This window comes from Emys orbicularis, chromosome 20, assembly GCF_028017835.1.
Source record: "Emys orbicularis isolate rEmyOrb1 chromosome 20, rEmyOrb1.hap1, whole genome shotgun sequence".
NCBI lineage: Eukaryota > Metazoa > Chordata > Testudines > Emydidae > Emys > Emys orbicularis.
Window position 1 is genome coordinate 18,818,221 of NC_088702.1, and position 13,154 is coordinate 18,831,374.

The following is a 13,154-nucleotide window of genomic DNA, read 5'->3' on the forward strand; positions in this document are numbered from 1 at the left end:
TCTCCAGCCTGTAGCAGTGCGTGGGATTCTTCCTTCTTAAGTGCAGGACTCTGCACTTGTCCTTGTTGAACTTCATCAGATTTCTTTTGGCCCAATCCTCCAATTTGTCTAGGTCCCTCTGGACCCTATCCCTACCCTCCAGCATATCTACCTCTGCCCCCAGATTAGTGTCATTTGCGAACATGCCGAGGGTGCAATTAATACAATCATCTAGCTCATTAATGAAGATGTTGAACAAAACCATCCCCAGGACCGACCCTTGGGGCACTCCACTTGATACCGGCTGTGAACTAGACATCGAGCTGTTGATCACTACCTGCTGAGCCCGACAATCTAGCCAGTTTTCTATCCACTTTATAGTCCATGAGAACCCAGGAACCCTGGCTCCCAGCCCCCTGCTCTGATCACTAGACCCCACTCCCCACCCAGAGCTAAGGATAGAACCCAGGAGTCCTGGCTCCCAGCCCCCTGCTCTAACCCACTAGCCCCCTCGTGATTGGTAGAGGAGTGAGGGACCGGCCGGGCTCAGACAATGGTTTACTTTATGGGAGAAGCTTATTAACTTCTCCTATTCCAAGCTCTGGGCGGGGAGTAGAGTCTAGTGATTACAGCAGGGGGCTGGGAGCCAGGGCTCCTGGGCCAAGGGCTATCATGGCAAAAGAGCACAGGGTGGGTCCATAGATGCCAAGCATGAACCCTGCAGTGAGAAACGCCCCCATCTGAAACCTGCCTCCCCTCTGGAAGGACAGGGGAGCCAGCCCGTGGCACTCCCACATGAACGTCCGTCTGTCTGTGCACGCGCCAGGAGGACGGGTGCCCGGGACGTCACTTTTGTCTCACAGCACCGACGCTATCAGCACTATGCAAATAGTAACTGATGCTGCTTCTCCGTGGGGGAGGGACAGGACACTGGACCCATTGATTCCTCCCCAAAGCAAGGCCATGGGGTGGGGGGCTGAGGCTGGGGACCCCATCCCCTCACCCAGCCCCCCTGGCCAGGATGCCTTGGGACATCTCATTGTTTTCCTGGCACTGGCTCATCAATGTCAGTGTCCCCTCCCCCGGCCACCTGGGGACCCATCGCCTCTGGTATCCTGGCTACGGCTCCGATGGAGCCGATTTTCCCCAAGGGGGATCTGGCCCCATTGACTCCAATGGAGCTACGGCGATTGACCCCAGCTGGGAACTAGCCCCATTCACACCAAGGGAGCGATGGCCGATTGACCCCAGCTGGGATCTGGCCCCATTGCCGCTCTCTTTGGCAGTCAGTCAGGATTCCCTCCCACTCAGCTGCGGCTACTGTGCGTGTCCTGGTGCTCTGGGCAGGGTTTTTATGTGCCCCGGAGCCCGAGCGAAGAAATATGAACTCGGATTTGTTTGTTTGTTTACTTAATATCGCGCTTCGGAAAGATGCTGCAGCCCGGGAGATCAAAGAACCATAAATCCAGCGCAGCCTCTCCTCTGTGCCCTGTGGTAGAACCGCTAGACCCCACTCCCCAGAGACAACCCAGAAATCCTGGCTCCCAGCCTCCCTCCTCCCCCGCTTTAATCATTAGACCCCCCTCCCCTGCTTGAGCTGAGGATACAACCCAGGAGTCCTGGCTCCCAGCCTGCACTGCTCTAACTGCTAGATTCCACTCCCCTTCCCAGGAATATAACCCAGGAGTCCTCGCCCACAGCAGGCTGCAGTAGCCAGGTGCGGGGACGGACACCACACCCTCTCAAGGAAGTGCCAAGTCACACCTCCCGCAAGGCACGAGGAAGTAACGATCGCATCTCTCATCCTTTCTGCGTGGATTCCCAAGGAGAGGGACCAGTGGAGTTTCCTGGGGCGCAGCCACAGACACAACATAACCAGCCACCTGGGCTTCAGAAAACCCACTCCCCAGCTGGGACGCAGGAGACCAGCCACCAGCTCATCCCTGACACATCGCTTGGGGTGGCTCCCAGCCTGGACACCTGGGTTCCAGCCCTTCAGCAGGCTCCCAGCGCACTGGCTGCTGGAAAGGAGGTGAGGATGGGCTCTCTAGCTGCCTGGGTTAGGGCTTGTAAGGAGGTCTAGAGGTTAGAGTAGGGGTTGTGGCTGGGATTCAGGACTCCTGGGTTCTATCACTGACCCTGGATGAAGACTGGGTTAGAGTAGAGAGACCGAGAAAGGACTGGAGAGCTGGATTCCTTTCCCAGCTCTGGGAGGTGAGTGGGGTCTATTGGTTAAAGCGAGGGGGGTGCGAATCAGGACGCCTGGGTTCTGCTCCCAGCCTCATGGGTGTGTATTTGCCTTTACCAGGCATGCCCAGGCCTCTGTGCAAAGTTTAATTTTGCTTTTGCAAAATCAAAAAACAAACAAGCAACAAAGTAAAAGGGAGATTGCTGGCTCAGCTGACCCCGGGGTTCCAGCTCCAATGTGGGAGAGGAGTGGGGTGTAGTGGTTAGAACAGTGGGGGCTGGAAGTCGGGACTCCTGGGTTCTAGCCACAGCTCTGCAGGGAATGGGGTCTAGTCATTAGAGTAGGGGACAGGGAGTTTGGACTCCTGGCTTCTTTCCCCAGTATGGCCATCTCCTCTCCCTGCTCTGACTGTCTGTTCTTCCACTGGTAAAATGGGGGTGAAGGTTTGTGACTTACTTTTTCAACACGCTCGCCCATCACTGGGCGATCAGGGCTGAGCGAAGCTGGCCAGGGGGCCGGGGAGATGGAAATTTGTCTAGCTCAGCTGAGTGAGGGCATGATGGAGACAGGGAGAGGGGAACCCCGAGACAGGAGAACACAACAGTCCACGTACGGGGGGCACCCAGCACTGGGATGGGGAGGTGCCAGTCAGGATGTGGGGCATGGTCATTCCATCCCCCACAGAATGGGTCCCCACTCGGAGAAAGAGACTAAAGGGAACGATTCCTTCCCCCACCCCACCCCGGCAGTGGCTCCATTACCAAGGGTTTTGGGAACAGAACCATCAGGTCCGATCCGCCACATCTGAGCAGCGAGACAAGCTGGGAGGGAAAGTGGGTTTCCCACCGTTAGGGAGAGCAGAGGGACTGACGGTTTCTAACTGCAGGAGGGCATGACTCTTGGAGAGATGTGCTGGCTAGCGCATACACCCAGCCCTGTTCCTAGAATCCTAGAATCATAGAATATCAGGGTTGGAAGGGACCTCAGGAGGTCATCTAGTCCAACCCCCTGCTGAAAGCAGGACCAATCCCCAACTAAATCATCCCAGCCAGGGCTTTGTCAAGCCGGGCCTTAAAAGCCTCTAAGGAAGGAGATTCCACCACCTCCCTAGGGAACCCATCCCAGTGCTTCACCACCCTCCTAGTGAAATAGTGTTTCCTAATATCCAACCTAGACCTCCCTCACTGCAACTTGAGACCATTGCTCCTTGTTCTGTCATCTGCTACCACTGAGAACAGCCGAGCTCCATCCCCTTTGGACCCCCCTTCAGATAGTTGAAGGCTGCTTTCAAATCCCCCCTCATTCTTCTCTTCTGCAGACTAAATAACCCCACTTCCCTCAGCCTCTCCTCATAAGTCATGTGTCCCAGCCCCCTGGTCATTTTCGTTGCCCTCCGCTGGACTCTCTCCAATTTGTCCACATCCTTTCTGTAGTGGGGGGACCAAAACTGGATGCAATACCCCAGATTTGGCCTCACCAGTGTCGAATAGAGGGGAATAATCCCTTCCCTTGATCTGCTGGCAATGCTCCTACTAATACAGCCCAATATGCCATTGGCCTTCTTGGCAACGAGGGCACACTGCTGACTCATATCCAGCTTATCGTCCACTGTAATCGCCAGGTCCTTTTCTGCAGAACTGCTGCTTAGCCAGTCAGTCCCCAGCCTGTAGCAGTGCGTGGGATTCTTCCGTCCTAAATGCAGGACTCTGCACTTGTTCTTGTTGAACCTCATCAGATTTCTTTTGGCCCAATTCTCCAATTTGTCTAGGTCACTCCGGACCCTATCCCTACCCTCCAGCATATCTACCTCTCCCCCAGCTTAGTGTCATCCGCAAACTTGCTGAGGGTGCAATCCATCCCATCATCCAGATCATTAATGAAGATGTTGAACAAAACCGGCCCCAGGACCGACCCTTGGGGCACTCCGCTTGATACCGGCTGCCAACTAGACATCGAGCTGTTGATCACTACCTGCTGAGCCCGACAGTCTAGCCAGCTTTCTATCCACTTTATAGTCCAGGAGAACCCAGGAACCCTGGCTCCCAGCCCCCTGCTCTGATCACTAGGCCCCACTCCCCACCCAGAGCCAAGGATAGAACTCAGGAGTTCTGGCTCCCAGCCCCCTGCTCTAACCCACTAGCCCCCCCGTGATTGGTAGAGGAGTGAGGGACTGGCCGGGCTCAGACAATGGTTTACCTTACGGGAGAGGCTTATTAAATTCTCCTATTCCAAGCTCTGGGAGGGGAGTGTGGCTAGTGATTAGAGCAGTGAGGAGCTGGGAGCCAGGATTCCTGGGTTCTCTCCCCAGCTCTGGGAGAGGAGTGGGGTCTAGTGGAGCTAAAAGGTCAAGAATCCTGGGTTGTATTTCCTAGTTCTGTGCATTGACTCCTTATTTCCTATTTTTCTCACAAAATCACTCCCTGAGAATCAGGGATTGAACCCAGGAGTCCTGGCTCCCAGTCCCCCACCCTCTAACCACTAGACCTCGTTTGATGATATTTATGAAAATTTCCCTCTGAGTAACAACCACTTCCCTGTTGTTCAGGGTGCCTGCTCGGCCCACTCCCTGCAGCCCATCCCTGTGTGTTTGCTCACAAGATCTCATGCATCCCAGGCTCTCCGTTCTCTCTCTGGCGCTGCCCCCACCCCCCCGCCCCGTCCGTGCCTGCCGTTGGCTAAACAGGAAACTGAGCTAAATAAATACAGGAGCCGGCTACATAAATTCCAGCCATATGTCTAGTGTCAGCTAATGGAATGGGAGCCCTGAGCTTGCTCACATGGCTATGGGTAAGGAGGGCTGGGAGCCAGGACTCCTGGGTTCTGTCCACACGACTGGGGGGGAGGGGCATCTAAGAGTTAGAGCGGAGGGTCTAGGAGGAGGACTCCTGGTACTCTCCCAGCTCAGGGAGGGAAGTGGGATCTAGTGGATTAGGACAGGGGGCCTGGAGCCAGGACTCCTTTGTTCTATCTGCAGGCCTGGGAGGGTGTGACAGGATCCCTGGGGTGCAACCTGGAACTCAGATACCCCTGAGTCCTCTGCCCCACCAGTCTGGACTCCCACTCACGCTGTGATGCTGTGACAAGCAACAAACGTCTGGCAGGTACTGGACTTACACAGCCATCCCCAGGCAGAGACACACCCAGCCGAGTTACATGAAATGCTGCCCTCAGCCACTCATGAACCAAAAAGCCAATTCTCCCCAACCTAGGACCCCGGAGATGTACCATCCTGCATTGGTCAGAAGCCTGAGCAGTGTAAGTTCTTTGCCCAGCCCGTCCCCCTCGCCCCGGGCCTCTCGATGTGGGGAGGACATGCACACACCTTTTGTTAACTGAGCTAAGATTTCCAAGCATTTCAAGCAAAATTCATTGTTTTAGATAAAGTATAACACAGATTTATTAACTACAGATAGAGACAGTTTAAGTGATTATAAGTGGTAGGCATAAAAGTTAGAGATAGTTACCAAAGAAAAGAAACTAAGCGTGCAGTCTAAAACTTCAACCTCTAAGACACTAGGCAGTATTTAGATCTAGCAGTTTTCTCCACTCAATGGATGTTACAATTCACAATACACAGGTTTCTCCCTTGTCTCCTCTGCTGAAGTTCTCTCTCTTCTCAGAGTCCTTGTGGCTTGCAGCGTAGGTGGGGGAGGAGAAAAGGCCAAGCCATGCAGCCTCTGTCCCTTAATACCAAGGTCTGGTCCTGGTGGGCTTTGCTGAGTCACAGTGATCAAGTAAATCCCCCATTGTGTGGTGCTTGTGCAACTGTCATTGAATTGTAAATCCCTTGATTGCAACTCCCCTGTTGATGAATGGCCGGTGAATGCCCACATGGGCGGGGGTCACCGCCCTTGTAGGAAGGACTCTCAAACTTACAACATATTTCACTGACAACCATACAGCAAAATCTTATAACTTCATACACACTAACGATACACATATTTGGACAGAACAATGGGTTTCAGCAGATCATGACCTTTCATATGATATCTCACATGCATTCTTTGTATCACACATAACATAATCATGTGACATTGGTGAATACGGGGTTCCAAGGTGTTGCTTTGGGGTACAGAGTGCCACAGAGGGGAGTGGGATCTAGTGGGTTGGAGGGAGAGGGGGCTGGAGCCAGGACTCCCGGGTTCTATCCCCAGTGCTAGGAGGGGAGTGGGATCTAGTGGGTTGGAGGGAGAGGGGGCTGGAGCCAGGACTCCCGGGTTCTATCCCCAGTGCTGGGAGGAGAGTGGGATCTAGTGGGTTGGAGGAGGAGGGGGCTGGCTACTAGGACTCCTGGGTTCCTTTGGCAGCTGATGAGCCTGTTCTCCTTTGAAGGAGCTGAGAAGATGAGTTCAAATGTTTACATCCCGCTGGTTCTCACTGTCTACATTGTCACCTTCCTGACCGGCCTCCCGTCCAACCTTCTGGCCTTCTACACCTTCCTGGTGAAGGTCCGCCAGAAACCCACCCCCGTCGACATCCTTCTCCTCAACCTCACCGTCTCCGACATCTTCCTCCTCATCTTCCTCCCCTTCAAGATGGTGGAGGCTGCCTCAGGCATGGTGTGGCCCTTGCCCGCTTTCCTCTGCCCACTCACCAACTACTTTTACTACAATAGCATCTACATCAGCTCCCTCCTTCTCATGGCCGTCAGCGTTGATCGCTACCTGGGGGTGGCCTTTCCCATCAAGTACAAGCTCCGGCGCCGTCCAGCTTATGCTGTTGCCACCTCCGTGGTCTTCTGGTTGATCACATGCGGCCACTGCAGCATCGTCTACATTGTCGAATACGAGGTCCTGAGCCCCAATGGGACCGCGACTTCCAATAACGTGTCCAACTGCTATGAACATTTCTCCCCTACGCAGCGCCAGATCCTGCTCCCTGTCCGGCTGGAGTTCTTCGTCGTCCTCTTCTGCCTCCCCTTCACCATCACCATCTTCTGCTACGTCAACCTTGTCCGCATCCTGGTGGCCTTGCCCAACATCCCGGCCCGGAGGAAGCAGCGGGCCGTGGGCCTGGCTCTGGCCACCTTGTTCAACTTCATAGTCTGCTTCGCCCCCTACAACCTGTCCCACGTGGTGGGCTTTGTCCAGAACGAGAGCCCCTCCTGGAGGGTGTACGCTCTTCTCCCCAGCACCCTCAATGCCGCCTTGGACCCCGCCATCTTCTACTTCTCCTCCACTGCTGTCCAACGGGCCTTCGCCAACTGCCTGGCCGCCCTGTGGCATAACCTCAGCACCATCATGTCCCGGTGCCATCTCCCCTGCTTGACTCGCTGCGGAGAAGGGGGCAGCGAGTTGAAGGCAGCCAGTGGGAACGTGGTTGAGGAGTCAACGACTTGACCCCCAGGATGAGACCAACTCTCTGCTTCCTCCGCAGAGCCTTCCTTGTCCTATACTCCGCAGGAGCAAGAGATCCTGCACTTGGCCAGGGACGGCATCTTCTGTCCTTCCCTGCACCTCCCGAGAGGGCTGTAGGCCTCCTTAGACAGCTGCGTGCAGCGGGGCTCGGAGTTGGTGCCCAACTTCCACAAGGCTTTGGCCTACTTGAGCTTCAGTGTGGTTGGCCAAACTTGCACAGGGGTTTGGCCGACCTCCAGTTGGGGTCAAGGTCCTTCCTTTTCCGCTGCCGGGCCATGAGCAGTACCGGGTTTACAATGGTGCCAACGGGAGCGGGCCCACACTTAGAAGGGGCCCTGGTGCTGGGACTGTGGCCCCACCCCCCTGCTGGAGCCTGAGCCCCCCCGCGCCCCACTGAGCCTGTTCCTCCAGAGCCGCTGCTCACTGTTGGCTCCTCTCCACCCCCTCCCCAGCTTCCTCCCGCTTCAGTCCTCTCCGCCCCTGACAGCCGGTGCGAATGGCGGGCGGGGCCTCAGGGGAGAAGAGGCTGAGCAGGGGCTGGGCCTTGGGGCAGAGCGAGGGGTGGGGCCACAGTCCATCCTTGGCCCTGGCCACGAGTGGTTGGCCAAGCGCCCCCCAGACTTTGGCCTACTTCAGCTTTGGAGTGAGTGGCCCAACTTCCTCAAAGATCCAGCCTCTCTCAGTGTCAGGGTCGCCATGGCGTCAAGGGCCTTCCTTTGCCACTGCTGGCACATGAGTGGTTGGCCTATGTCATCACCGTCCACCCACTCCAGGTCTTTCCTTCTCCATGGTTGGGCCCACGGGCAAACAAGCTACTATGGGCTGTAACTGCAAGGGGGGAACCAAGTGGGGGTTGCTTGAGGGAGGGCAAACAGGCTGAGCTGAGCGGGTCCCATTTCAGGGGAACTATTTAGTGGCAGATGAACAAGGACCAGGCTCCATGAAGGGCCCGTGGGCCCCGAGTTTGCCCTTGTTGAGCTATGGAGAGCTCCTCCTCCTTGGCCACTAGTATTAGTGTGTGTTGTCCTCTGTGGAAATGTAGTTACCGCCTTGGTGGGACTGGAACTCAAGAGGCTACAGCCCAGCACGCTACTGCTTGAGCTAAAGGAGCAGTGCCGTGTGTTGGCGGCAGTAGTAAGGCTGTTATCTGCCATGTGGATGGGAAGGATTTGGACTCTGGACCTTCACCATCAACGCACGGTGCAAGCAGAAGGGCCGGCGCCGCTTGGTAACAGCAGTGGGAACAGGCTGTTATTAACTAGGATTTGAATGCAGGACTTCCAGCACCACAGTGACGGGCTCACGTGATCTAAAGGCGGAGTGCCTTTTTCAGCGGTAGTAGGGCTGTTATCCTCCAGGTTGGTGGGGGATGGGCATTTAGCAGGCACACGTACAATGGACGCTGGTCCCTGCGGGTCTGTTCCAGGTCCGGACGTAGAGCTGAGATCTCCCTTGCGCAAGGTCCTGCACCTCCTCCCTTCACTGGCGGATCTGGCGCCCCCCAGGGGCAGTGGCTTTAGCTACGTATTAAATAAAATAATCTATTTATTATCCAACGGAGATTATTTTCTTATCCTTCAGGTCTGGGGTGAGGTCTAGTGAGTTAGTGTCGGGGAGTGGGGGTTGGGAGCCAGGACTTATGGGTTCTATCCCCAGTTTTGGGAAGGGAGTGGGGTCTATGGGTTAGAGTTGTTGGGGGTAGGACTCCTGGATTCTATCCATGGGAAGGGACCATGGCTAGGAAGAAGTAGGCCTCACACGTATTGTCACTGGCGACTTTCAATTAATTGCAGGGCGTGAATCTGGTACCCAGGTGAGCAAATAGTATCTCTGTAGTGCTGATATTAACCGGGGTTAATGGATAACTGGCCTGGGCAGAGCCTGGGGCAGCCAGGGGATTTCACATGAACCACCAGGTCCCAGGCCGTGGGACGCTGCCACGGACCTGACACCCCCACCCCCGGGGCTTCCCCAGAGCAGGAGCCCACCCACTAGGGTTGCCAACTTTCTAATTGCAGAAAACCGAACACCCTTGCCTTGCGCCCTGCCCTGCACCTTCTCCAAGGCCCTGACCCCGCTCACGCAATCCCCCCACCTTTGCTCACTTGCTCATTTTCACTGGGCTGTGGGAGGGGGTTGGGGTGTGGGAGTGGGTGAGGGCTCCAGCTCGGGGTGCGGGCTCTGGGGTGGGTCTGGGTATGAGGGGCTTGGGGTACAGGAGGGGGCTCCATGCTGGAGCTGAGGGGTTCAGAATGCAGGAGGGGGCTCAGGGCTGAGGCAGGGGATTGGGGTGCAGGAGGGGCTGAGGGCTCCAGCTCGGGTGGTGAGCTCTGGGGTGGGGCTGGTGATGAGGGGTTTAGGGAGCAGGAGGGGGCTCCGGGCTGGGGCTGAGGGGTTTGGAGTGCGGGGGGATGGGGGACTCAGGGCTGGAGCAGGGGGTTGGGGCATGGGAGAGGGTTCGGGGTGCGGGCTCCAGTGACCTCAGGCGGCCCCGGCATTTCCCGAGAACAAAGGAAGTCCGCGCAGCTTCTGGTAAGCAGCCGGCATATCCGGCCGGCTCCTAGGTGGAGGGGCGGCCATGGGGGCCACAGGGGCTCCGCACGTTGCCTCAACTGCAGCTCCCATTGGCTGGTGAGTGGTGCTGACCGGAGCCGCCAGGATCCCTTTTCTGCTGGGCGTTCTGATACAAAAACCAGACGCCTGGCAACCCTACCACCACACAGAGCCCCCTGTATCACACATGCAGCCCCCTCTCCTGGGCTCAGTCACCGTGGCCTGGCCAGCTCCTCGGGGGGTCGGCGGGGGGGGGGGGGGGAGCTGGGTGCAGGTCAGCTCCTCTCCGAATGGGGCTGAGACCCAGCAAACCTCATTGCACAGCGAGCTCCCCAGAGCAGCTGTTAGCAGATAAACAAACGAGCGGGGTGCAGACATGCACAGGGAGCGCCCCTCCCCCACGCTGCATTGCAAACACCCCCCCACCCACACAGGGGCTCCCAACCCCTCACGCACATGGGCAGCGGGGAGGGAATCTGTGTGTGGAGGCGGGGGGATCCCAGGGCTGGGCTAGCAGGGGGCTGCAGGTTGGGAGTGAGGGGCACCAGCAGAGCTGTGTGGGGGAGGGGGAGCCCAGGGCTGGGCTAGCAGGGGGCTGCGGCCTGTGGGTTGGCATTGAGGGGCACCGGTAGAGCTGGGGGGAGTGTCAGGCTGACCACAATGGTTTATATCAGGGGCTGTCTCTCCCTTGGACGCCTGTTCCCATCTTGGCACTCGGAGGATGTGGGGAGAGGGGGTGCGGTGCAGCTGGCTGTGTGGTTGTGTCTCTGTGTCCTGTCGGGGTGTGTGTGTGTGTAATGGGCTCCCGCACGCCCCTGGCAGGTATTGCTGGGACCAGTGGAATTTGGGGGTGGGGGTGGGAAGGGGTGTGTGGGGAGGGATGGCTGGGAGGGAGGTGTGTCTGTTTATACACACACAGTGCAGGGCTCGTCCCCTCCAGCAGGGAGCAGCAGGTACACACACACACAGCTGCACAAAATCTCACCACACAAACACTCCCATAGGACATGCACACACCACATGCTCACAACAGCCATATGGGACAGTGTGTGCGCGCTCTGTGGGGTGAACTCTCTGCAGACCCCAGGATGGCGCTAGGGGGCGCTGTGCTGCAGTGGGCGGGGTGGGGGCTCTCCCCTGGCCGTCAGTGCTGGCCCCGATGTCCCAGGTGGCGCTGGGGGGGCTGTATAGTGGGGGGGGGGGGAGTGTTGCCGAGTCTCACAAGAGGAAAAAGCGGCACTGCCTTTCAAGCCGAGCCCTGCCCCTTTCAGAGGGAGGGGACTGGGGGGGTTCATACAAATTCCCTAATTTTGTTTTATTAGTTCTAGTTTTGCTGCCTACAACATCCAGTGACAAAGTAAAAATATGACAATAGGAAATGTGTGTGTACTTGCATTATAGGCTGAGTCAAGTGGGCGGGCCAGAAAGTTCATGAATTTGCCCCCCCCCAACCCCACTGTAAGGAGCTTGGGGGAGGGGAGTGGGGCTTGCATGCAGTGTTTGCCCCCACACACACTGCAAGGAGCTGGAGGGGGAGGGGGGCTTTCCCGCACTATGTCCCTGCCAGCGCTGCAGCATCCCACGTCCAACGGAGCTCACAATGGGGTGTGTATGTGTGTGTGTGTCTGCAGCGGTTCCCCTCTCTGGGCCTGGGGCGCAAGGACTTGCACTCAGCACCTCACTCGGCCGGTAGGGTTGTCATCTTTCTAATTGCACAAAACTGAACACCCTTGCCCCACCCCCGAGGCCTGGCCCCTTCCCCACTCCTTCTCTGAGGCCTCACCCCCCGCTCACTCCAGACCCCCTCCCTTCGTCGCTCGCTCTCCCCCACCCTCATTCACTTTCACTGGGCTGGAGCAGGAGGTGGTGTGGGCTCAAGCGGGAGGTGTGGGCTCTGGGGTGGGGCCAGGGATGAGGGGTTTGGAGACTGGGTGGGGGCTCAGGGCTGGGGCAGGGGGTTGAGGGTTCGGGCTCCGGCTGGGCGGCGCTTACCTCTGGCGGTTCCCTGCCTGCCCTGGCTCCGCACTGCTCCCGGAAGTGACTGGCATGTGCGGCCCCTAAGCGGAGGCGCAGCCAGGTGGCTCTGCGCAGTGCGCGCTGCCGTGTCCACAGGCACCGCCCCCGCCGCTCCCATTGGCCGCCGCTCCCAGCCAATATGAGCTGCAGAGCTGGCGCTGGGGACGGGGGCAGCATGTGGAGCTTCCCTGATCACCCCTGTGCCTAGGGGCTGGACATGCCAGCCACTTCCAGGAGCCGCACGGAGCCTGAGCGGGCAGGAAACCTGCCTTAGCAGCAGATCCTGCCTCCCCCGGCACCGCCCGGACCCTGCACAGGGTGCAAGCAGAGCGTCGAGACCTTGGAGGGGAGGCAGCCCAGCCCAGCCGACTTTCAAGGCCAAATCAGCCACCTCCAAATCAAACAAAGCCCAAACCCCCAACGCTCCAAAAATGAAAGCAACTTTAACAAAAACAAGCCCAATTCTGCTTGCAGCCCCCTGTTCTCCCAGCCTGCCCCCCCCCCCCGCACTCTGCTGGTGCCCCTCACTCCCGTGGCAGTGTCCCATGGCCTGGAAGCCAGTTGTTCCTCCAGCTGCCCATGCGAGATCACCAAGCTGCCCCAGGCCCTCCCCGGCCCAGTTATCCATTAACCCCTGGTTAATATCGGCGCCACGGAGATGCTATTTGCTCACCTGCGGTGCTAGATTCACGCCCTGCAGTTCATTAAAAGTCGCCAGTGACAATGTGTGTGTGTCCTACTTCCTAGCCATGGTCCCCTCCCATGGATAGAACCCAGGAGTCCTGGTCCCCAGCGCCCCCGACTCTAACCCATAGACTCCACTCCACTAGCCCTGAAGAAAAATAAGAATATAATCTCAATTGGGTAATAAATCAATAAATCAATAACTTTATTTAATACATAGCTAAAGCCACTGCCCCTGGGGGGCGCCAGATCCGCCAGCGAAGGGAGGACATGCAGGACTTTGCGCGAGGGAGATCTCAGCTCTACGTCCAGACCTGCAGGGACCAGTGTCCATTGTACGTGTGCCTGCTAATCGCCCATCCCCCACCCACCTGGAG

At 57.4% G+C, this 13,154-nt stretch overlaps 1 protein-coding gene across 2 annotated transcripts; it reads left to right on the forward strand.

The window, feature by feature from the left end:
- The first annotated feature begins 1,983 nt into the window (after window positions 1–1,983).
- On the forward strand, window positions 1,984–7,506 carry LOC135892504 (free fatty acid receptor 2-like). Of its 2 annotated transcripts, none has more exons than XM_065420295.1 (2): window positions 1,984–2,011; window positions 6,500–7,506. In XM_065420295.1, exon 2 carries the CDS (start codon window positions 6,511–6,513, stop codon window positions 7,504–7,506), a length of 996 nt encoding a protein of 331 aa, XP_065276367.1. In that variant the 5' UTR covers window positions 1,984–2,011; window positions 6,500–6,510. The 2 variants fall into 2 exon arrangements, with proteins under 2 accessions (XP_065276367.1, XP_065276368.1); XM_065420296.1 differs by lacking the exon at window positions 1,984–2,011 and adding an exon at window positions 5,880–5,901.
- The last annotated feature ends 5,648 nt before the right edge of the window (window positions 7,507–13,154 follow it).